Source organism: Leptonychotes weddellii, chromosome 1 (assembly GCF_054177405.1).
Source record: "Leptonychotes weddellii isolate Sample4059 chromosome 1, ASM5417740v2, whole genome shotgun sequence".
Taxonomy (NCBI): domain Eukaryota; kingdom Metazoa; phylum Chordata; class Mammalia; order Carnivora; family Phocidae; genus Leptonychotes; species Leptonychotes weddellii.
In genome coordinates this window covers 3,172,601-3,194,366 of record NC_138369.1, presented here as the reverse complement: position 1 = coordinate 3,194,366, position 21,766 = coordinate 3,172,601, and the positions used below count along the sequence as shown (strand labels likewise).

The following is a 21,766-nucleotide window of genomic DNA, read 5'->3' as shown; positions in this document are numbered from 1 at the left end:
CCGCCCCTGCACTACCTCCCATGGGAGTGATGCAAGCAGGAAGCAAGCCACAAAAGCTGCCCTGGGCAGGCAGCGTCTGGACCCGCCCCCTCCCCCCCCAACCCTGTAGGGTCATCCCTGTTCTTCCCCTGTCTCCACCCTCAGAGGACCAGCTGCCCCCCGGTTTCCCCAACATCGACATGGGCCCCCAGCTGAAGGTGGTGGAGCGGACACGGACAGCTACTATGCTCTGTGCTGCCAGTGGTAACCCCGACCCCGAGATCACCTGGTTCAAGGACTTCTTGCCTGTGGACCCCAGTGCCAGCAACGGGCGCATAAAGCAGCTGCGGTCAGGTGAGCACAGGTGGCCGGGAGGATGCGGGAGCCATGGAGGGCAGCGGGGGGAGGGCGGCATCTCCAGGGCCCAAGCCCTGGGGACTAATGGGAGACAGAAAGGCAGAGGGGATGTGTAGCCATGGGGAGGGCATTGGCGTGGGGAGAGTATCTTCAGAGCTGAGCCAGCAGGGATATAATGGGGCATGGACAGGCAGGGGCAGTGGGGAGCTATGGCAGATGGTAGGAGGGGAGTGTGTCCATATACTGGGGTTATAATGGATCCCGGTATGCACAGTGATGGGGAGCTAGAGAGATCACAGGGGCAGTGTCTCCAGTCCCCAAGCAGCGCCGTCCTAATGAGGCATAGATGTTGCAAGTGATGGAGAGCCACAGAGGTGGGGCATATCAGCAGGGCCCCAGCAGTGGGGACACAGTGCAGTTCAGACAGGCAGAGGTGGGGGGCGCCGTGGAGAGTGGCGAGGATGGCCATTTTCAGTGCCTAACCACTTGGTGTGTGGTGGGGCACAGACAGTCAAGGTAATGGGGAGGCATGGAAGGTGGCGGAGGGAGAGCATCTTCTCTGCTGAAGCCGTAGACCTGTCCAGTGAGGATATAATGGGGTGCAGACAGGCCAGAGTAGAGGGGAGATGTCTAAGGCAAAGGCAAGAGAGTATTTCCAGTGCTGATGCAGTGAGCGTTTACAGAGGAGGTAGGAGGCCCTAGACAGGTAAGGTAATGGGGAGCCATAGAGAGCTGCAGGGAGAGAGTGTCTCCAAGACCGAAGCACTAGGGACGTGACGGGGCACAGATAGGCAGTCCAGCTTGTTTGTCCAGGCCCTGGCCGGGCCAGAGCACAAGGCCTTGGCCACCTTGGGATGGGTGGTTCCACGGTTGTGTCTCGGCATAACACCCATGTGCCCCATCTGTGAGTCTGTCTGTCTGGGGGGGCTGTTGTGTTCTGTCACTTGTCCCACTGCTTCATGACAAGTCCACATGTGCTTGTCTGGGCTCCCTATGCCGGCCTGACCTGCTTCCCGCGTGAGGTCCAACGCAGGCCGTGCTGCCTGCACGTGGGTTCGCCTTCTCCCTCCCAGAGCAGAGCTTGTCCACGTGCATCTTGGCTGCACGCGCACCCACGTTACTGTCCCTCCCGGGCGCGTGCACACGTCTGAGGCCACGTCTGCAGTCCCCATGTGTGCAAACGTGGTAGGGATGTGCCCGCGTGTACTCCCGCGTGTTCTCGTCCACTGTTACACATGTTGGGGCACACCACTTTGCTTTCTCTCCCCACTTCCTCTGAGGACCTGCCCCCCGCCCGCCCGCGAGCCAGCCCTGCCTGAAGGCTTCCCAGTTGTTCTTAATGCCCCCACTCACTGCCCGGTCCCATCCTCTGAGAGGTCTGTCTGCCCGTCCTTTGCTTTCCACTTCTCCCCAGCTCAGACCCAAGCTCTGAGAAGGGAAAGACGTTAAGCCCAGAGTTTCTTCCCTGGAGAGACCTGGACCTTGCCCCGGGGCGGGGTGGGGGGTAGACAGCCTTCCTCCTCCTATCCTGTCTGAGGATACTTGCAGCTTGGGGGGTTCAGCTGGGGGATGATGGCAGCCTGAGGATCCAGTTCCTTCCCTGCTGGCTTCTGCCCTCACGGGCCCCGATAGACAGGGCTGATGAAGAGCAGGGAGCCCAGGGCCCAGCCGCCTGGGCCCGTGTCTGCTGTGTCCTAGAGAAGGTCTTTTCCTCTGGGTCTCAGGACCATATAATGCACCTCCTCCCTGGCAGTGGTGTGAGGGGCTCGTGACGGAATGCCTGGCACAGACTAGGTGCTCAGCAAACGTGAGCTGCTTTATTGATCATAATCTGATTATTCTTCTGACCTCCCCTCCCTGCCCCGCCCCAGTGAGGATACAGGCTTTTGCATAACACCCATTAATGATCCTGTTCTCTTTTCTTGTCCCTCTGTTGTAAACGTTCAGAAACCTTTGGTAAGTCTCATTTGTTCACCACGTCAACAACTAACGTCCCCTCTTCGTTCCCCTCCCCGCCCGCCCCCTCCCCGCAGACTAACAGCCACTGTGACAGTAACGATGACCCACTCCACGTGGCATGTTTACTAACGACCCCCCTCCCCCACCAGCCACCCAGCCCTCCCCTGTCAGGCACCAGGGGGCTGCAGAGAGAGGAGCCCAAAAGGAAAAGAGGAAAAAACACAAGGCCACAAGGGGGCCGGTCAGACCCCAGAATGGGGACTAAGGGGAAATTAGGGGAATCCTAGAGCTAGTGGAGTTTTGCACCTAACAGTCCCCCAGCCTTGACATTGCTGGAAAATGAGGAACTTGCAGAAGTTTGGGAGCTGGGTCTGAGAGGGAGAGAGGACTTTTCCAGCTGGGCTGGCACTGGGCACTTCCCTCTTTTACCAACATCCAGCCTAAATGCCCTGAAACCAACTGCAGGGCTAATTCTTACTAGAGTGAGAATGACTGATGTTGGCCCATGAAAGTTCCTTCTCCTCTTGCTCGGGTTAAGCAGTAGAACCACCTTTAATACCCAAGAGACATATCCTCTCCCCTCAATATAGTGGCCTTGGGCTGTTTGGCCATCTTGGGAGGTCCCATTCTTTGGCCTCTGGATTCCCACCGACCTAGGTTCTGGTCGTCATTGCCACCTTAAGTGAATTCCCATTTCCTCCCGAGTAAAGAGGAGAAGGGGGCCTCGTCGGTCTGAGGATTTTGTAAGAGGTAATACAGAGGTCTGGGAGGCTGGAGAGCTGGGTTCAGAGCCCACCCCTGCCTCTGACTCATGGTGTGACAATTTGCCGGCCCCTCTGGGCATCCGTTTGCCCATCGGTTTGCCTTCACTGTGCGGAAGGAGCTGTGTTCTCTCACGCTGCCCTGGCCTTGGGGTTTCCGGGCTCCACTTGTTCTTGGTGGGGTTATCAGCTGTCCGTCAGCAGAGAGAGAGGGGGCTGGATCTCTCCCAGGAAGATGAGCTGGGGGTATAAATCTCCAAGCCAGGACCGCCTTCTTTGTGTGTCCTGAGTTGTCCCCTGCCCCCAGCGCCCAGGTCAACGTGCAGATCGCCCTTTCCTCTTTTCCTTTTGGAGGTTAAGGAGGCGGGAGGGCCCTCCCTCCGCCCTCACTCCCCCTTGCTGCTCTCCCCTGTCCCCCTTACTTGGCCTATCTGTAACGCCTTCCCTTTGCTTTATTAATGCCCAGCCCTGGGGCACTAACCCCTCTCCCCTGTCTCTAACAAGACTCCCAAGACCCTCCTCGCTCCCTGTCCCTTCCAAGAAGGAAAGAAGAAAGGGAGGTCCGTGACCTCCCTCCCTCAGCCCAAAAGGAAGGCAGCCAACAGGGCCAGGCCAGGCCATAGACCTCCCTGGGCCATAGGGACACCCCTAAGAACAGTCTAGAGGGGCTTCTGGACTCAGTCCCTCCTTCCCCAGGAGACTGCCGCCTCCTGTGGGAAGCCTTCCTGACTGACAAGCCCTCAGACCCTGTAGGGTCCCTAGGCTCAGGGCTGGCTCAGTCCCCCACCCCCTGGGGGCAGAGTGGACAGGCCTGGCTTCTGGCCCAGCCTGGCCTCCCTGGGGCCCCCCCGGCCCCCCAGGACTGCCTTCTGAAATTCACCTGACTCTCTCTGCTTCCCTTACAGAAAGCACTCCGATCCGAGGTAAGAGGCTCTTTCCTCACCCACCCGCCCACTCACGCTCTCTCTTGCTGCCCACCCAGCCCCCCAGACTCCATGGGGGGCTGCACCCAGGCCCCTTCCACATATTTCCCCCTTGCCACCCTGCCCAGTGTCTGTCCAGTCTCTGTGTCTATGTCGCTGTGTGTGGCTGGGGGGCCGAGTGTGGCCATGGCTGCCCCTCAGGCCATCTGGCCTCAGGGAAGGGGCTGTCTCCTCAGGAAGGAGCAGTGCCTCCCATGTCCGCCCAGCGCTCTGGGAAGCAGATTCTGATCACTGCTTTGCACACAGGCCTTGTGTTTCTCCAGCCTCAGTCTTCCCGTCCTTTTTGATCTGAGGGTCCTGCCCGAGGGAGCAGAGAGACAGGCAGTCTCAAAGGCCAACTTCCCTAGTGCTGACTGGAATAGACTAGGATAGGCCTGGGTGGGAACCCTAGGGAAAAGTCGATGTCCTGGTCCTGGCTTTGCCACAGGATGCTGTGTGACCTAGAGCAGGCTCCCTGCCCTCTCTGGGCCTCCACAGTAATGCCTGCCTGCCTGCTATTCAGAGCCTTGAGGTTGGGGGAAAGTAGGAAGTGTGGGATATGGGGGAAGAACCTGCTTCTGTAGCCCACAAAGAAACTAATCTGGGGTCCTAATTTGTGGGTCCATGTCATTTCCATGGGACAGCCATGAACAGCTGGGTAGAGGGGACTTCTTGGGAGCTTGGACTGGATTTTTGGACTCCTGGTGCCAGGAATTCTAATACCTGTGATTCAAACACACTTGGAGATATTCACTCATCTTTCATTCACTCATGGTCAACAAGCATGTGGCTCCAGGCCTGTGATTCAGACATACTTAGAGATGTTCACTCAGTTTTATTTAGTTATGAAAACGAAAACTTTGATCCAGGCCTTTGATTTCAAACATACTTGTGGAAACATTTGCCTCGTTTTTATTTACTCATGGGTGTTCAAGTATTTTTTGAGGTCTGTGATTTTAAATATACTTAAAGATGTTCACTCAGCTCCATTTACTTGTGAAAATGAGGATTTGTTCCAGACTTGTGGTTTCAGATATCCTTGGGGAAATGTTAGCCTCATTCTCATTTACTCATGGGCACTGCAGTGTTTGATCAAGGCCCGTGCTTTCATATATTCTTGAGAAGGTTCATTCATTTTCATATGTTCGTGGGAAGTAACATATTTGATCTGGGCTTGTGATTTCAAACATAGGGGAAATCAGCTCTATTTTCATATACTCATAGGCATTAAGACCTTTGATTTGGGCCTATGTTTTTAAGGATACTTGAGGAAATTGGCCTCTTCTTTAGACTTTTATTCACTCATGACCAGCAGATTCTTTGATCCTGGCTTGTTATTTTCAAACACACTTGTGGCACTTCAACCTCCATTTTATTTGTGGGTATTAGAGGTTTTCATTCAGATCTCTGATTTCAAACACTTGAAAAGTTTCCCCATTAACCCAAGAGTGCCGTGGACCTGGGTCTAGGACCGTAATTGCAAACACACTTGAGGAAGTTTATTAATGATTACTCATCAGCACCAGGATCCTGAATCCAGGCCTGTGGTTTTAAAACAGGTGGGTGAATTCAGACTTGCGTAGATGACATTAGGGGCATCCATGGGGAAATTCAAGCTCCTCTTCAATTAATCTCAGGTACAGGGGGCTTTTAATCCAAGTTTTTTATTTCAAACATACTTGATGTATATATCAGTCTCAACGTCCTTTACCTTAGCTAATGTGAGAGGTATCCCAGTCCTAAAATTTCAGTTAGTCTTAAAGAAAGACAACCTTGTCTCTATTTATGGGCACTGCAGGCTTTGAGACCTGTCATTTCAAACACACTCGAGGAACCCAGACCCGTGTTCATTTACACATGGGCACTGGTTGAAACCAGCAGGGCAACCACGAGCTTCCTGAACTTGCACATTCCTTGTGGCCGCCCCTGAGGCCCCAGGGTCTCACAGATGACTGCTGTGGGTTATGAATGCCCTTTGCCTGGAGAGCATCACTCGGTGCTTTTGCAAACACCCCTCTGTGGCACACACCTCTCCGGCTCCGTAGTTAAAGCCGGCGGTCATTTCTGAAGCACCAGCCAGACATCCACTGGGTTTCCCAGTGAGAATGGAGGACTTTTGCAGGGGAAATGCAGTGTGTTTAGGCTGGTTTGGGGCTAGACTTGGATTGGGGGGAGGGGAGACGAGCCAGGGAGCCCCCCCAGCCCAGCCAGGGTTTCTAGACTAACTCATCTCTTTCGTCTGCCTCTGTCTGGCCCAGACAGAACAAGAGACAGGCGGAACGGGGCTCTGGGACAGCCCACCCAGCCCAGGCCCAGGCCCTCCCTGACTGGCCAGGCTTTCTCCCCTCTCCCCGCAGGGGCCCTGCAGATCGAGAGCAGTGAGGAGACGGACCAAGGCAAATATGAGTGCGTGGCTACCAACAGCGCCGGTGTGCGCTATTCCTCACCCGCCAACCTCTACGTGCGAGGTAGGGAACGCCGTATCCAGGTCGAAGGCAGGGACCCGTCCTATCCTGTTCCCCCTTCCTCCTTGGGCTCACAGCCTCCGGGCTCCCCTGTTCCCTGCAGACCCGAGCAGGAGGGCCCCCCCACCCCCTGGTCACAGCAGGACCTTGGGTGAGGCGGCATCCCTCTCTGGACCTCAGTTTCTTTACCTCTAAAATGGGGGGTGCTTACACCCTCCACCCTCATGCCTGTGACAGACACCCCATGGGCTGCAGGACTTGGTGGGGAGGCAGGAGGGAACGGGGCAGGGCCAATGGGGTCAGTCTTGGGCCCACAGGGCTGGGGGAGCCTGCAGGCCTCTGCCCCGCCCGCCCGCCCGCCCGCCCGCCCATCCGAGTCGGCTTCTGTGGTGTGTCGTGCCGTGCCCCCCCCTTGCTGTGTGCTTGCTTTGCTTCTCCAGACTCCGTGGCCTCTCGTAGCTCCCCGCTTCACCCACCCCCAGCACCCTCAATCTGAGAGCTGGGGAGGGGTCTTTGAGGCCGCCCCCCGCCGGCCCCTGCACCTTCGGCTGTCCCCGAGCCTGGTGCTCTTTGTCTCCTAGTCGCCCTCAGGAAAGGACGCGTGTCGGCCCAAGCGAGGCCGGGGCCACAGCAGGCACGCAGGCCTGGGGCTTGGCACCCCGTCAGGCCGCGGCAGGCACGGCACGCCAGTGAGGCTTGTCGCTCTCATCATGCCCGGAAGCCCGGGTCCTTGCCCCAGTGCCCCCCCACCCCCACCCCCGAAGGCGGCCCTGGGGAGCATCTACACCGACTTCCTTCTCGGTCCCTTGATGTCCCCTCAGAGGCTCCGGGGGCTCCCTTGTCCCCAGAGGCCAGGGTCGACCCCTCTTATCCCTGTGTTGGTTCTCTTCAGTTCTTCCAGAAATTTTAATCTGCCTCCTCCTCCTCCATTTGCTCTCCTCCCTCTCCCGCCTCCCAGTGGTTGTGTCTGATCAGATTCGGGGTAGAAACAGCCTCTGCTGCCAGGAAACAGGGCCCCCTTCAAACCCCAGGGCTGCCCTGATTGGCTCTGTATACTTGACTGCACCCACACTTCTCCGGGCCTCAGTTTCCCCCACGCGAGACACCAAGCCCCCACTGTTCTCCAGCTGGGCAGCGGGGCAGTTCCTTGCTCCCCCACAGACCCTCCCTGCTTGGTCCCCACCAAGCACAGCCCCACCGGCCCCGAAGCAGCTCCTTGGTTCTGCACCTTGGGTTTGACATCCTGTCTGTGAGGAGGAGGCCGCGTGGAGGGAGGGAATGGGGACGTGGGTGCGAGGGTGGGCAGGGGGCCCGCACCGATCTCCTGCCGTGGCACCTCTGGTGAGTTATGGTGCGTCCATGACTCCGGCTGACTGGTCTTCGTCTAATCTGCTTATTTCTCTGCAAACATCTGGGATGGGGGTTTGTAAGTCTGGCAGGGTTCAAGGAGAGAGCGTGGACAGCAGGCATGGGGTGGGGGGGAGGCCTCTAGCAAGGGTGCCCTGAGGGAAGGGGACCCCCATGTCCTCAGCCCCCTGGAGGTGGGGTCCGCAGCATGAGCCTCTGATCTTTTGGGGGTCCAGCCTCCCAATCTTTGCCTGGGTCTCAGATGCTCCAGAAATGAATTTAAAAAAAAAAAAAAGAGTCGTGGAAGACGAATGTAATATGTCAAGAAAAGAAAAAAGGTCATTGCTGTTCTTTTTTATTTTTTAATTTTAATTTTTTTTTTTGGTTTAAAGAAAAAACAACAAACTATTGCAGCTTTTAGCCTTGGGAAGTCCTCTTTTTACTCTCTGTATCTCCCCTATTTTTTCTCTTCTCCCCATGTCATTGTGTTCTGCATCAAACCCCCTTTACATCCCTCAGAGCTTCGAGAAGGTTGGTGTGTTTTTTTCTTTTTTACTTTCTTTACCCACATTTTTACATTCTGAAAGTGACACGCACACACACGACACTCACACAGACACGCACACGCGCACACTCAGACACTCACACGGAAAATAAGAGCGAAAGATCGAATAAATAAATAAATGACGGAATACGAATAGTAAGCACAAAGCGAACAAAACAAAACAAAAAAAACCGCCAAGCGAGAGCAAAAACCCAGAAAGACACGAAAATTTCAGCCGCGCCCAGCCCGGCCTAGGGCCGGCCGCACACATGCGATGCTTGCATTGTGGTCGCCTCTATGCATCCGTTGGTAATGTTGTTGCTAAGTTTTTTGCACTCCTCGTCGTCATGGTAACTTGGGCCTGATGCATGCCGGGAGAATGTAAAAATTTCTCTGCATGCCACTCTTGTTGGTTTGGTTTGGTGAATTCCCAGCGCCTTCTGTTGGAGTGTTTCTCGTCTCCTGTTCTGTTTTTCTCCTTTGGTTTCCTTCGTATTTCTTTCTTTCTTTTATTTAATTATTATTACTAATTATTTTGGTTTTGTTTTGTTTTGGGGGGAAAAAACCGATCAGTTCGTTTTTTTTTCCCCCCTCTCATCCCCGTTCACCCTGGTCCCCTTCTACCCCAAAGCGTTTCGTCTTTGGTTCTGTCTCGTGTTTCCGTGCTATTTGCTTTCGGTTTCTTGGGCTGAGCTGTTCTGTGGTTGTTCTCCAAACGCATTGTGATTTAAAAGCCAGTGTTCCTGTCCCAGCTACCATCCAGGAGGGCAGTAGGGGTCCCACAGCTGGGATGCTGGGGCAGAAAGTGACCGCCCAGGCTCAAGGGCACTAGGGAGGTGACATAGACAGATGGTGGGGGGTGTGGGGGAGAGCAGCCCCATTTGCCTGGCCTCGCCGTCCAGCCCCCTTTTCCCCAGAGGTGGTGCCTTAGCCCCACAGCGCAGCCATGTTGGAAGGGGGCTTAAGCAGGCGTGTCCCTGTCTTTCTGCCTCAGCATGAGACCACCTCCCACTCTCCCAAACGACCCAGAAAACAGGCATTTGAAGCGTAGCTAAATGGGCAACAACCAGCATTTCAAGTTCTTGTTCACTAGAGTGGCAGTCCAAATGTGGGAAGTGGCTACCTTACCTTGGATCATCCTCCCGAAATGATGCATGCTTGGCACATAGGCAGTGCTCAGGATGGCAGCTGGCGTGATGACTTTGGCATCCTGGCTGGGCACAAATACAAAACTGTCTGTCAGAAAACGTAGCATGACCAACTTTGGAAGAAATACGCAGGCAGTTAGCCCGCCCTACAGTGCTATGCCTCCGCCTCCCAGGTGACGTTGGCTGCTCCTTCCACCCCCTCACCGGCTCTGGGCCCAGTCACAGGCATCTTGTCCAGCAACACAGCATGGTCACTTTCTGAGTACCTAAGCATCAGAACTGTGGAATTCTGGAGAAAACCCAGGGGAACTTTGGGCATAGCCTCTCCCCCCTCTCTCTCTGCCTCCCCAGCTCTCCCACTGCCTGTCTCTCTCTCTCTCTGTCTCTGCCTCTCTCTGTCTCTGTCTCTCTCTGTCTCTGCACCCCCCCCCCCGCCCCCACCAAAGTACCTCTCTCACTCCTGCAAACCTTCGGAGATTTGGAGATGCACGCTCCCATCTTCTTCTCCCTCCCTGAAGAAAGTCAAGCCCTTGAGAATACTACTCCAACCCCAAATAAAAAAATCCATTTAGATTTCTAGCCCCTGGACCCTCGGCTGACTACCCAGCGTAGGTGGGAGTTGAGAGAAGAGGCCAGCTTGTTGGGGCCACCATTTTTACCCTCTTGTCCCTCACCTTCCTTCCCTAATCTCCCACTTACTGGGAAGTCCGGGGCCAAGTTGGCAAGAGGACTTTAGATGCAGTGAGAGGAGATTGCTTTCTCCTGTCTCCTTTTTAACCCAGGGTGAGAGCTGCCAGGCCGAGCTGCAGAGGAGCTCCAAAAAGTAGAGGAGAGGTTCTCCCAACCCCTCCACCAAAGCTGGGTCCCAGTGAATTAGAGCTGAGAAGTGGCTCAAGGTCTTGGGCTCTGGCCCACCTGGATTCAAATGCTGCCCCTGCCCCTCTCTGGCCATGTGACCTTGGGCTAGTCACCTGATCCCTTGGGGTCCCATTTCCTCATCTGCACAAGAAGGGTCATCCCTGCTCTAACTCACAGGGGAGTTGGGAGGATTCCATTGAGCGAATTACTGCTCAAGTGCCCTGTGTTAGTGTCCGGCATAGAAGAGATCATCTAGTGGGATTGTAGAGCGGGGAAGGAAAGAGTTCGAGCAGACACTTCCCTTCTTTGGGGACCTCATCTGGCCCATTATGTACTTCGCAGAGCCACCATTGGAAAAAGATGGCTATGGCAAAACTGCTTTGAAAAGAGCTGTAGGGCAGAAGTGAACTCACGTGCTCAGATCTCGTTTTTCGCTGGTGCTTTTTCTGAACCCATCCCGTGGTTTCATTTTCTCCGGGTTCCGACCCAATTCCTGCGAGATCAGTGGCCGCCCTAGAGCCACATCTTTCATCTTTCCTCCTGTCACTCTGCCAGGGAATTTGGTGGCCACGGAGTACGAACAGGCAAAAAAAAAACAAACAAAAAACGACAGGCCCAGCTTGGGCGCTGAGCTACCTTGCAGAGAAGCCCCAGTCCACCAGAAGAGGGGACCAGCTGGCGTGTTCCACCCTGAAAGCTACAAGCATTTACACTGTTGCTAGGGCAGGCTGCCAGGAGTCCCTACCTCCAGCTGGACTCCTTTAATTCCCCGTCACCAGCTTCTGCTGCCCCTGGGAGGTTCAGGGGGCGGGATATTCAGACGGGGCCCTTCTCCTCTTGAAACGGATCTCTCTGAGATGCAAAGGGCCGATGTCCAAACCGAGCCCACTTTTTAATACATCTGCCATTCCCAGTCCCAGAACTCCCCTGGGGAAGATGCAGCTCCAGTTTTTAACAAGGTGGGAAGGTGATCAGATTACATTCTCCCTGGCTGTTGATTTTCTTGTTTGTCTCTTTAACGTAGTAAGGCTTTCCGGTCTCGCTTTGGTGGCTAAAGGTGGCGCCTTTACCACTTGACATTTGACATAGCATCATCAACCCATGGTGCGTGGGACCCAGTTAAATGGTGCACCGCCCTCCTGATGGTGTGAGGGCTTGCGGGGAGAACTTGGAGTGTGCTGGAGGCATGGGGAAGAGCGGTCCACCTTCCAGGGACTCAGGATGCCTTTAGGGTTTGGGAGGAGGTCAGATGGGGCTGGGATACTTCAATGACAGGTCTCGAATCTTGAGCTCAGGAATGGGACTCGATGCCCAATGCCAGTGGTGGGTCTAGATTGCCCCGATTTCTGGGTGCTCCCCAGAACTCTCTCTGTGTCCCGTCCCCAGGCCTTTGCAGATCAAACCATGGTGTGGGATTTTTATGGGACAGATGGTTTTTTAAAATTAAACCTCTGGCACCCAAGCCATGTCAGATTGGTGGGTCTGACTTCTAGGTGTTTTCCTTACTTCCACCCCCAGCCCCAAAAAGGATTAGATACAAATACTGGGCCTGGAATCCCCCTCAACCTCCTGTATCTCCAGAAAGATTTGCACTGGGGTGTGTTGGTGAGCCCCCCAGTTCCTGCTGATCACGCCTGGTCGTGCCTCCCCCTGCCCTGCCCCCAAGGCCCCTGGCATGACCCTGACAGAACCCAGCCCTTCTCCTCATCCCACCCTCATCCCAAGGGGAGAGGGGGCTCCAGGATGGGGCGGCAGGGAGGGGGCGTTCTGCAGGAACACTGAGCTCTAGAACCTCTCGCCTGCTGCCTGCCTCACACCCTTTGCATTGCTGTTTCCTCTGTTCTGGGGGAGGGGGGGAGTGGGGAATATTAGATTACACCTTGTCATTTGGAAAGCCCCACGTCTCTGGCCGCCACAGCGGGGGGGGGGGGGCGGGCAAGGAAGTCATTTGATTGGCAAGATGTCATCCCATTTTCTGCTAGAACCAAAAAAAAAAGTGGGGCAAGAGAGAGGGTACCAAAAAAGGCAAATAAAATCAGTATCGATAGTGCAGCAAAACGTCCAACTAAAAATGATAACAACTTGTTAAGGCCGCTGGTCAGCCGGTGGGCCGAGCTCCAGCCAGGTCCCTCCAGGCCATGCACGCTATCTCGATGGCAGAGGGAGCTGGTGGTGGGAGGGAGGAGGCAGGATGGTAGAAAGGGGGCAAGAACAGGAAGATGCCCAAGGCAGGCCATGGGGCAGTACCCCCCCTCCCTGGGCCATAGGCTGGGGTTCAATGGAGGGGCTGAGAACCGGGCCTTGGAATCAGGCTCGGAACCCCTCCCTTCCCTGGACAGGTGTAATCTAAGCTTCAATGAGCCCGTGGGGGCTGCAGAACTTCTTGGCATCTCTCCCCCCCTCCCCTCCCCACCCGCATCCTCATTTTGGAGTCTAGAGGAGCACCCAGCAGCTCCTCTTACCCCAAAATGCCAGGCAGAGCTCCCCCCTCCCTCCCTTGGAGCTGCGGCTTGCCGAATAGTTGAGATGTCTGACACTGTCGAGTTCCCTACCTAGTGCTTCAACCAGATCACCTCACTTTTGAGTTTTCCCTCACCCCTCCCCACCCTTTCTCCCCTGAACTCCTCCCCCTTTTGGTTTTTGAGTTTCTGCCTCTTCCTGCCTGGGGGAAGGGTCGTCTCCCGGTTGCTTTGACGGTTTTTGAGTTGTTTTTCCATGTGAATCGGGGTTTGAAGCGACCCACCCCCCCCAACCTGCCACCCCCCACCGCCCACCCTCCTGACCCCCTCACCCATGCGGGTCCTCCCCGCTGGGACCCCCGGCTACTCGGTGACGAGAAGAGCTGGAAACGAGAGCCAGCTGGAGCGTGCTGAGGACCAAGGCTGGTGTGGTCCCCTTATAACCTGCCTGGACCCTCCATTCAGGTCGGTAATTGGGGGCGGGGGTCCCGCGGGGCCACTCCGTCCTGTGGGCTCTGCGCCCACCTTACTTTCTAACCCGCACCTCAAGCTTGCAGCCAGGGGTGGAAAGATGTCGTGGGTGGGTGTCATCACCAAACTGGGCAGAACACAGCGTCAGCCACCCGCCCTTGCTGGCTGGGAGGTTGCCCGGAGGCCTAATGAGACCCCGCAGGGGGTTCTGAGCCACCTAGTGCTGATGGGCATGATCCTCCCCAAACTTGTGGCAAACCAGCCCTTTTCCTACAGCACACCCTTAGAAGCAGATGAAGCGAATGAGAAAGCAGGTAGGCAAAGTTTCTCAGCTGTCAGCGTTTACAGCATATTGGCAGATCCATTTAACTGATGGCTGCTGGCCATGTTCAGGATTGTGAGCACTAAAATTACTGTTGATAAATGCCCGTCCACATTTAACTGACTTATAATTAACAATCCTATACTGCAGGCTTTTTACATATTCAAGATAGATGCTTGTCCCTGCTTCTGAAAAAAGTTGGAGGTATCTTCCAGATCTCCCCAAGGAGAGATACTTTAAGTTCAGATGTGAATGGGGTCTCTGGGGCAAGATGTTGAGCCTTATTACACAGGGATAAATTTGGCTCATATTTAACCTTTAAATCCTAAATCTAGCACTTACTCCCTTCGATATTCCAATAATCCTTTTCTGTATGGGCATCTTACTAATGGCTTCTGGACATTTGTTATAATGACTGCTGGACAGTATTCAACTGGTGGTCACTGGTTATTATTCAGTTGATAGGTATATATAGGTGATGGGGTACTTTGGTCCTCTTTGTCGTCCCCAGAAGGTAAATACTCATGAGTTTGAAAGAGCCAGGTGCCAAGAAGAGACACTTGGCTGTAATTCTTGCTACTTGCCGTGGTGAGAGAAGACTCGCTTTACCCGAGAGGCAGGGACCAGGCAGTCCTGGCTTTGAGCTCTGGCCCCACCACTTCCTTGGTGTCTTCCAGCTAGCCCTATCACTTCTCTGAGCCTCCACTGCCTCATCCACAAAATGGGCAGTACAGATATTTGCCGCACCAAGTTGGAAGGGATAAAGAGATGTGGGGATTCTACTGAAATTCTGTTTCCTTTTTTAACTAATTCATCCCAAAGTCCCTTAAGGTAGAGAATCTAGCTGATCTTCCCCCACCCCCCACCCCTGGGAGGCCAGAAGGAAACTTCACTGGCCCCATGCCCAGGCTGAGTACCCTCTGTGTGCTGGGTACTGCCTCAGTCAACCTAAGGGCCTTCTGAGCATGTCCCCAGTTACCCCCATTTCACAGATGAAGAAATCGAGGCACCTGAGGGACCTCCCCAAGGCCCACGGGTCTTATTCCGCTACATCAGCTCTCCTGCCTCTGCCTAGAGAGGTTCTCTGTGAGACTCCGAGCTCATGAGGAATTGCCTTGCTGTGTGCTCAGCGTGTCTGAGACAAGGGCTGTTCATCCAGCCCTCAGCCAGGGGCAGGATGTCCCCAAGAAGCGGGGCTGGGCTGGTTTGCCCCGAAGGTGGTTCTTCTGTGAGGATCTCACCTCCGTGGCCACTTCGAACCCACAGCCGGGGTTCTCGAGTGCTGGGTGGGGAGGCCAGACCCTGTGTTCTGCCGCGGGCGGGGGGGGCATCTCCCTGGGGAAGTCACAGTCCTCCTCCCTTTCAGACCCCGATTTTCAGCCCCACACATTCCATGTCTTTTTATTTTGTTTTGTTTTGTTTTTGTTTTTTCCTTTTTGCTTTTGGGTGTTTTGTTTCGGAGGGGATTTTTGTTTGATTGTGGTTTTTTTTTTTTGGATTTTTCCTTTTCTTTTTTTGTCCGCTTTGTTTTTTCATTTGTTCCTCCTGGTTTGGTTTTGGACGTCGATGCCGTTTTCTGTCCTTGATTAATTAGCTCCCCCACGCTCATCCCCCATCGTGTTCTGTTTCCATGACAACGCAGCGTCGGGCATCCCACTCGTGCCTCGCTGTGGATGCCGGCGGCTGGCCTGGACCGCGTCCGCTGGCTGGCCAGACCCCATTCTCCCCCGACTCCCCCCACCCTCCACCTAGCCCTGCCAGAAAGCCACCCCCCATCCCAGTGCCCTGCCCCGCCCCTTACCCCCAGTCTGTCTGCATGGCCCCTCTGTCTCCCCCCGCCCGCACCCCCACTCCTCCCCTCCAGTGATACCTTCCACTTCCTCCATCCCGTCTCCAACGTGACACTGGACTTTTCGTGGGGCTTCCTTTTCCGAAGGGCTGCCGCTTCTTTGCCCTGTCCCCCCACCCCCATGGAGCCGCCCCCCTCCTCTTTGCCTCTAGCCATCTGGATTCAGGGAGCAAGGGTTGGGATTTCCAGCTTAGAAGCCAGGCTGGAAGAGCGGGGTTCCCGGGCTTGCTTCCCTTTTTCCCCTGGAGCCCCCTCCTCTGTAAGGCAAGCCAGACCCCGACAGCCACCCCACCACCACCAATAGTGTGTGGAATCAAAGGCAGGTCGGGGTGCCAAAAGTCATTTTGTGGCCCTCTTGAGCCTTGTTGAATCTCCAGTCTGTCATCTCTGTAGTTTGAGACAAGACTCCCTGACCCGTCCAAAGCTGGGGACCCACGAGGCCCCAAGGTTTTAGCCAGGGACACCCTCTTTCTGGCTCGAGGGATCCACTAGGTCATCCCAGGTCCCGCCCGCTGCAGTTAAACATCTCCTGTGGGGCAGCCACGCCTTTTGGAAGTTCAGGTGCCATTAGCGTCCGCCCCTCCCCCCCACCCCCGAAACCTGTCCAGCTTCCGAAAATGGAGCCCCCGAAATGCATCCTGCTGCCTTCACGGTCTGCGAGATTGGGACAGAAGGCTGCACCCGCTTCCCCGCTGAGAAACGCACAGAACATGTCCCTGTTTTCTCAACGTTCAAGCTCATTCCCTTGTTTTATTATTATTATTATTAATTAATATCCTATTTATGATTCTGCCAGGGCTGTGATGTGACAATGTGACGTGTCACATTGGGTCACATCCGCTAGAATTAATATGCAGCATTGAAGTGGGCCCCCTCCTCCCTCCTTCTCTGTCTCTGCCCCCCTCTCTCTGGGCCTGTCTTCCTGTTTTCTCTCTCCCGTAGCTCCTCTCTCTCTTCTGTGGCACCCACGAGCGTGCACTGAAGGCCCCTGAAACCCAGGCCTCTTCCCTTGCATTACCTCTCTCTCTCTGTCCCTCCTTCTGCCTCTCTCTTTCTCTCTCTCTCTCTTTCTCTCAACCAACCTATTTTGCATGCTGTTTGTGACTCTGAGAGCTGCATCTATCAATGGAAACTTGTCAGATCCGACAGAAGCTTTTAGAAGGGTTTCTCAACCCAAAAACCACAAAAATTTCATTAGAGTTTCTCATCTTTTCCTTGAGGGCCCCCTGGGAAGTGGGCAGGGCCCCTGAGTCACCGGAGGGGACGAGGGTCGGGGGCCGAGGTCCTGGTCCCCTCTGCCTCCTGGGGCCGGCGGATTCCGTGACCTCCCCGCTCCCCGTCCCGACTTCCCCAGAGCCACCCCCCCACATACAGCTGCAGCCAGAATCTTCCGAAGCTCCCCACTTGGGAGAGCGGGCAGAGGGGCTGCTCCCTGAAGCCACGTCTGTCAGCAAAGATGAGAAACAGCTGATAAATTTTTGTGTTTGTAACTGTGCTGTGACCAGCCACTCTGGTCTCTTGAAACCCTGTTGCTACGAAATAATGCTTCATGTCTCTTTTTATTATATATCAATATATCTCTCTCTATATTGTTTGTGAAGTACCTTCCTTTGAAGTTTTGGTTTCTTTGTGTTGGAATTTGATTTTTTAATTTGGTTTTTTTGTTTTCTTTTCATTTGGAAGAAAAAAATTTTCAGCTGGGGGGAAGAAAACAGCCCTGTTTATATTTAAATTGTTTTCCACTTTTTTTTTCCTTTTTTTCTTTCTTTCCTTCCTTTCTTTCTTTCTTTCTTCCTGCTTTTCTTTCTTTTTTCCCCTCTGCATCCCGTCTCCCCGCCCCCCCCACCCCGCACCCCTCCCCCCACCCGCCGCCGCCCACCCCCAGTCCGCCGCGTGGCTCCGCGATTCTCCATCTTGCCCATGAGCCACGAGATCATGCCAGGTGGCAACGTGAACATCACCTGCGTGGCTGTGGGCTCGCCCATGCCCTACGTCAAGTGGATGCAGGGGGCCGAAGACCTGACGCCTGAAGACGACATGCCCGTGGGTCGGAACGTGCTGGAGCTCACAGACGTCAAAGACTCTGCCAACTACACTTGCGTGGCCATGTCCAGCCTGGGCGTCATCGAGGCCGTGGCCCAGATCACAGTGAAATGTAAGCGGGGCCCGTGGGGCCCAGGAAGGCAGGTCATCTCTTGACACCCCTCTCCCGGGGACACAGGTTGGGGGTACAGGTGGAAAAGCTCCGAGTTTCCATTCTGGCTTTGGTCATTCGTGGCTGCCAAGGGGACAGTTGTTTCGTGAACAGATATTGTTGGTTACACGTTATTCTGGGCCCGGCCCTTTGGAGCGAGGCATGGTCTCGTTCTGCCAAGCTTAGAGTCCAGCATGAGAAACACCCGCATAGCCAGGCAGCTGTGATACAGCCTGATTGGGATTGTGACGGGGATCCCGTGGCACTGTTCAGACCCCCAGAGTAAAGGTCACACCTCCGAGGAAAGTTAGGTCAGAGAAAGATTAAAAGTTGAACAGGAATGAGCCAGAGAAGATGGAGAACACTTCTAAGGGAAGGAAATGGACTGTGCAGACTTAGAGAGATGGGGCCGGGATAGAAGACTATAGATTGTCCTGACGTCTCAAGTTCGTGGTGAGATTCAGAGGAAGGTGCCCCCAAATATTTTTCTAGCTTTAGAACAGGGGCGCGCAAACTATAACCTGCAGGCTGGATCTGGCCCTCCTCTAGTTTTTTTAAATAAAGTTTTATTGGCACACAGCCACACCCATTCACCCAGGTCTTGTGTGTGGCAGCTTTTGGGCTGCAGGGGCAGAGCTGAGTAATCTCAACGAAGACTCTCTGGCCTACAAAGCTGAAAATAGTTACTGTGGGGCCCTTTGGAAGCAGTTTGCCAAGCCCTGCCCTCAGGCCATAAAAAGTGTCATCTCCAGCTGGTTGGTTGGTCATTTTGCCGAGGAATCGAACTTCTCCTGGGGCCTCTGTGGCGTAAGAATTTGGGACAAGTGGGAGAGAAAGTCACGATTATCCAGGTGCTAGGGACACAGCTGTGAACAAGACTCTGGTCCCTGCTAAGCACTGCGCAAGGGCGCCTCTAGCTAGGGTGGTGTGTGGGGGCAGGCATTAAGGAATGAGAAGGAGCTGGCCATGTGGCCCTCTGGGGATGGAGCATTTCAGGTACAGGGAACAGCAGGTGTGACGTGGGAACACACAGCGTGGCTGAGCAGAGTGAACCACAGAGAGGGGGACAGACCTCTCAGATTCTCAAGGGTAAATATTTTTCTTAAAGAGCAGTTTTGTTTTGTTTTTTTTTAAAGTCACCCATTTTCAGCTTTACGGGCCATCTAGTCTCTGCGACATCCCCCCAGCTCTGCCAGAAGCAGCCATCGGCAATACGCAGGCACGGCTGTGTTCCAATAAAACTTTATTTATAAAAACAGGTGCTGGGGGCGTCTGGGTGGCTCAGTCGTTAAGCGTCTGCCTTCGGCTCAGGTCATGATCCCAGGGTCCTGGGATCGAGCCCCGCATCGGGCTCCCTGCTCCGCGGGAAGCCTGCTTCTCCCTCTCCCACTCCGCCTGCTTGTGTTCCTGCTCTCGCTATCTCTCTCTCTGTCAAATAAATAAATAAAGTCTTAAAAAAAAAAGAAAAAACAGGTGCTGGTCCTCAGGCCATAGTTTGCCGCACCCAGCTATAGATGATGGGACGGGGGTCATTAGGCCTGTGGTCACTGCCGAGGAAGTCAAGGCTCAGCGAGGGCAGTGGCCATGTGGCTGAAAGTCACAGCACCTTCGGGGTCTGCAGCCAGCGTGCCTGACATGTGACCCTGCCTCCCACCCACAGCTCTCCCCAAAGCCCCGGGGACTCCCGTGGTGACAGAGAACACAGCCACCAGCATCACCATCACATGGGACTCCGGCAACCCAGACCCCGTGTCCTACTATGTCATCGAATATAAATCCAAGAGCCAGGACGGGCCCTACCAGATCAAAGAGGACATCACCACGACGCGTTACAGCATTGGTGGCCTGAGCCCCAACTCGGAGTATGAGATCTGGGTGTCCGCTGTCAACTCCATCGGCCAGGGGCCTCCCAGTGAGTCAGTGGTCACCCGCACGGGCGAACAGGCCCCAGCTAGCGCACCCCGGAACGTGCAGGCCCGCATGCTGAGCGCCACCACCATGATCATCCAGTGGGAGGAGCCCGTGGAGCCCAACGGCCTGATCCGGGGCTACCGGATCTACTACACCATGGAGCCCGAGCACCCCGTGGGCAACTGGCAGAAGCACAACGTGGATGACAGCCTGCTGACCACCGTGGGCAGCCTGCTGGAGGATGAGACGTATACTGTGCGCGTGCTGGCCTTCACCTCCGTGGGCGACGGGCCCCTCTCGGACCCCATCCAGGTCAAGACACAGCAGGGAGGTGAGCTGCCAGTGGGAGGTGCGGCTTCTGTGGGGACAGCAGGATTCCGGGTCGTGGAAACAGGAGGAGGTGGCGGGGCCGGGGCGGGGGGGCAGTCATGTATCTCGTAGCATGCAGCTAGCCGGTCTTGCCTGGAAGCCACAAAATGGTTTGTTCATCCTGCATGGTGCTTTAAAATATTTTCGTGCTAGCATTTCAAACGCAGGAAGTTGTCCCAGAAAACCCACATTTCTGTCTTCACTTGGGAAATTTGATTTGGCAAGCCCACGGGGCTATGACTGGACATCCAGACAGATCCTGGCGGCTGTGTCTGAGTTTGAGAACCCCTGCTCTCCGTTCTCATCGGAGATTGATGCCACCTCCTTTGAAATTAGAAAGGAAAAGCGCATCTGCCCAAAGGCAGCCGGCTGGCCTCCTGCTGGCTCAGGTTGAGGGGCAGGGTCGGGGTGGGGCATTTAGGTGTGTGGGGCCCCAGCTCTCTGGGTTTCCCGTCCTTTCCCCTCGGCCTCAGGCTTCAGAACCTCAAAGCCAAGAAGACTCAGCAGCTGCCCCAACGAAAGGACAGAAGGGTCAGAACTGTGGTGCTAGAGCTAGCACTCACAGGATGGGGAACCCGTGTTTTGAAACGTCATCCCCACAGTCCCTCTGTCCTTCAATTTGGAGGAAGCAGAGAGGGTGGGGGGATTGAGGTGGGCCCCTTGGCAACAAGGGGTGGCAAGGGGCCCCCAGGGAAAAGAAGAGAAATGAGAACAGTGGAGAACATTCCAGGAGCATCGGGGAACAGGCAGCCTTACCTCCAGGGCAGTGCTGAGCTTCATGGGGCTCTTTTTTGGGAGAATGGGGACACCTGGTGGGTTGGGCACCCCATGTGGAGTGGGCCCCTCCCCGGCCACCCCCATTTCTCCTCCTCTCCCCTCCCCCACAGTGCCTGGCCAGCCCATGAACTTCAGGGCCGAGGCCAAGTCCGAGACGAGCATCGGGCTCTCGTGGAGCCCCCCGCGGCAGGAGAGCATCATCAAGTACGAGCTCCTGTTCCGGGAGGGCGACCACGGCAGAGAGGTACCGGGGGGCACCGTACGGGGGGGGGGGGGCGGTGCCGCGGGGCGGGGGGCCGCGGGCGGGGGCGGGGCGGCGCGCCCTCAGGTCTCACTGACTTGGTGCCCGGATGTCTCTCTTCCCCCTGCTCTTGGCCGCTGGTGGATTGCGCATCTCTCCATCTTTCCCGTGTCTCTGTCTCTGTGTCTCCATTTGTCTCTTCTGCCCTCTTTGTGTCTCTTTCACAATCTCTGTGTCTCTGTCTCTCTGTCTCCCTGGCGCTCTCTCTGTCTCTGCCTCTCTGTCTCCACCTACCCCCCCCCGCCCCGCCCCCAGGTGGGGAGGACCTTCGACCCGGCCACGGCATTTGTGGTGGAGGACCTCAAGCCCAACACGGAGTACGCCTTCCGCCTGGCGGCCCGCTCTCCGCAGGGCCTGGGCGCTTTCACCCCAGTGGTGCGGCAGCGCACACTGCAGTCCAGTAGGTGTCTCGCGGAGCCTGCTCTTCCCTGCGGGGGGGCCCCAGCGCACACTGACCCTGGCCGCGCCGCCGCAGCGGGGGGGGGGGAGGGGGGGCGCCTGGCCTCGGACGTGCCCACCCGCGTTGCGCTGGGGGTTCCCGCAGGCCCCGCTTCCCCCGGCTCCCTGGGCCTGGAGCCCTGGGGGCGCCGAGGTTCGCCCCCTAGGTCGGGGACAGGTGTCCACTGCACCTTCTCTCTCCTTCCCCCCCCCCCGCCCCTCCCCAGTCCTGTACCTGGGGCTCATGGAACAGCCACGCTGTGCCTGATCCTAGGCGTGGGGGGCGGGGGGGGGG

General features: G+C 55.7%; 1 protein-coding gene across 1 annotated transcript in view; it reads left to right on the top strand.

Moving 5' to 3' along the window:
- Window positions 1-21,766, top strand: part of PTPRS (protein tyrosine phosphatase receptor type S) — a 67,024-nt gene that overhangs the window by 18,787 nt on the left and 26,471 nt on the right. Inside the window, exons 5-11 of the mRNA XM_081805236.1 lie at window positions 145-333; window positions 3,962-3,979; window positions 6,376-6,486; window positions 17,367-17,636; window positions 19,336-19,917; window positions 20,843-20,976; window positions 21,289-21,433. Coding sequence (XP_081661362.1) covers window positions 145-333; window positions 3,962-3,979; window positions 6,376-6,486; window positions 17,367-17,636; window positions 19,336-19,917; window positions 20,843-20,976; window positions 21,289-21,433 — 1,449 coding nt within the window. The remainder of the gene's footprint in view (window positions 1-144; window positions 334-3,961; window positions 3,980-6,375; window positions 6,487-17,366; window positions 17,637-19,335; window positions 19,918-20,842; window positions 20,977-21,288; window positions 21,434-21,766) is intronic.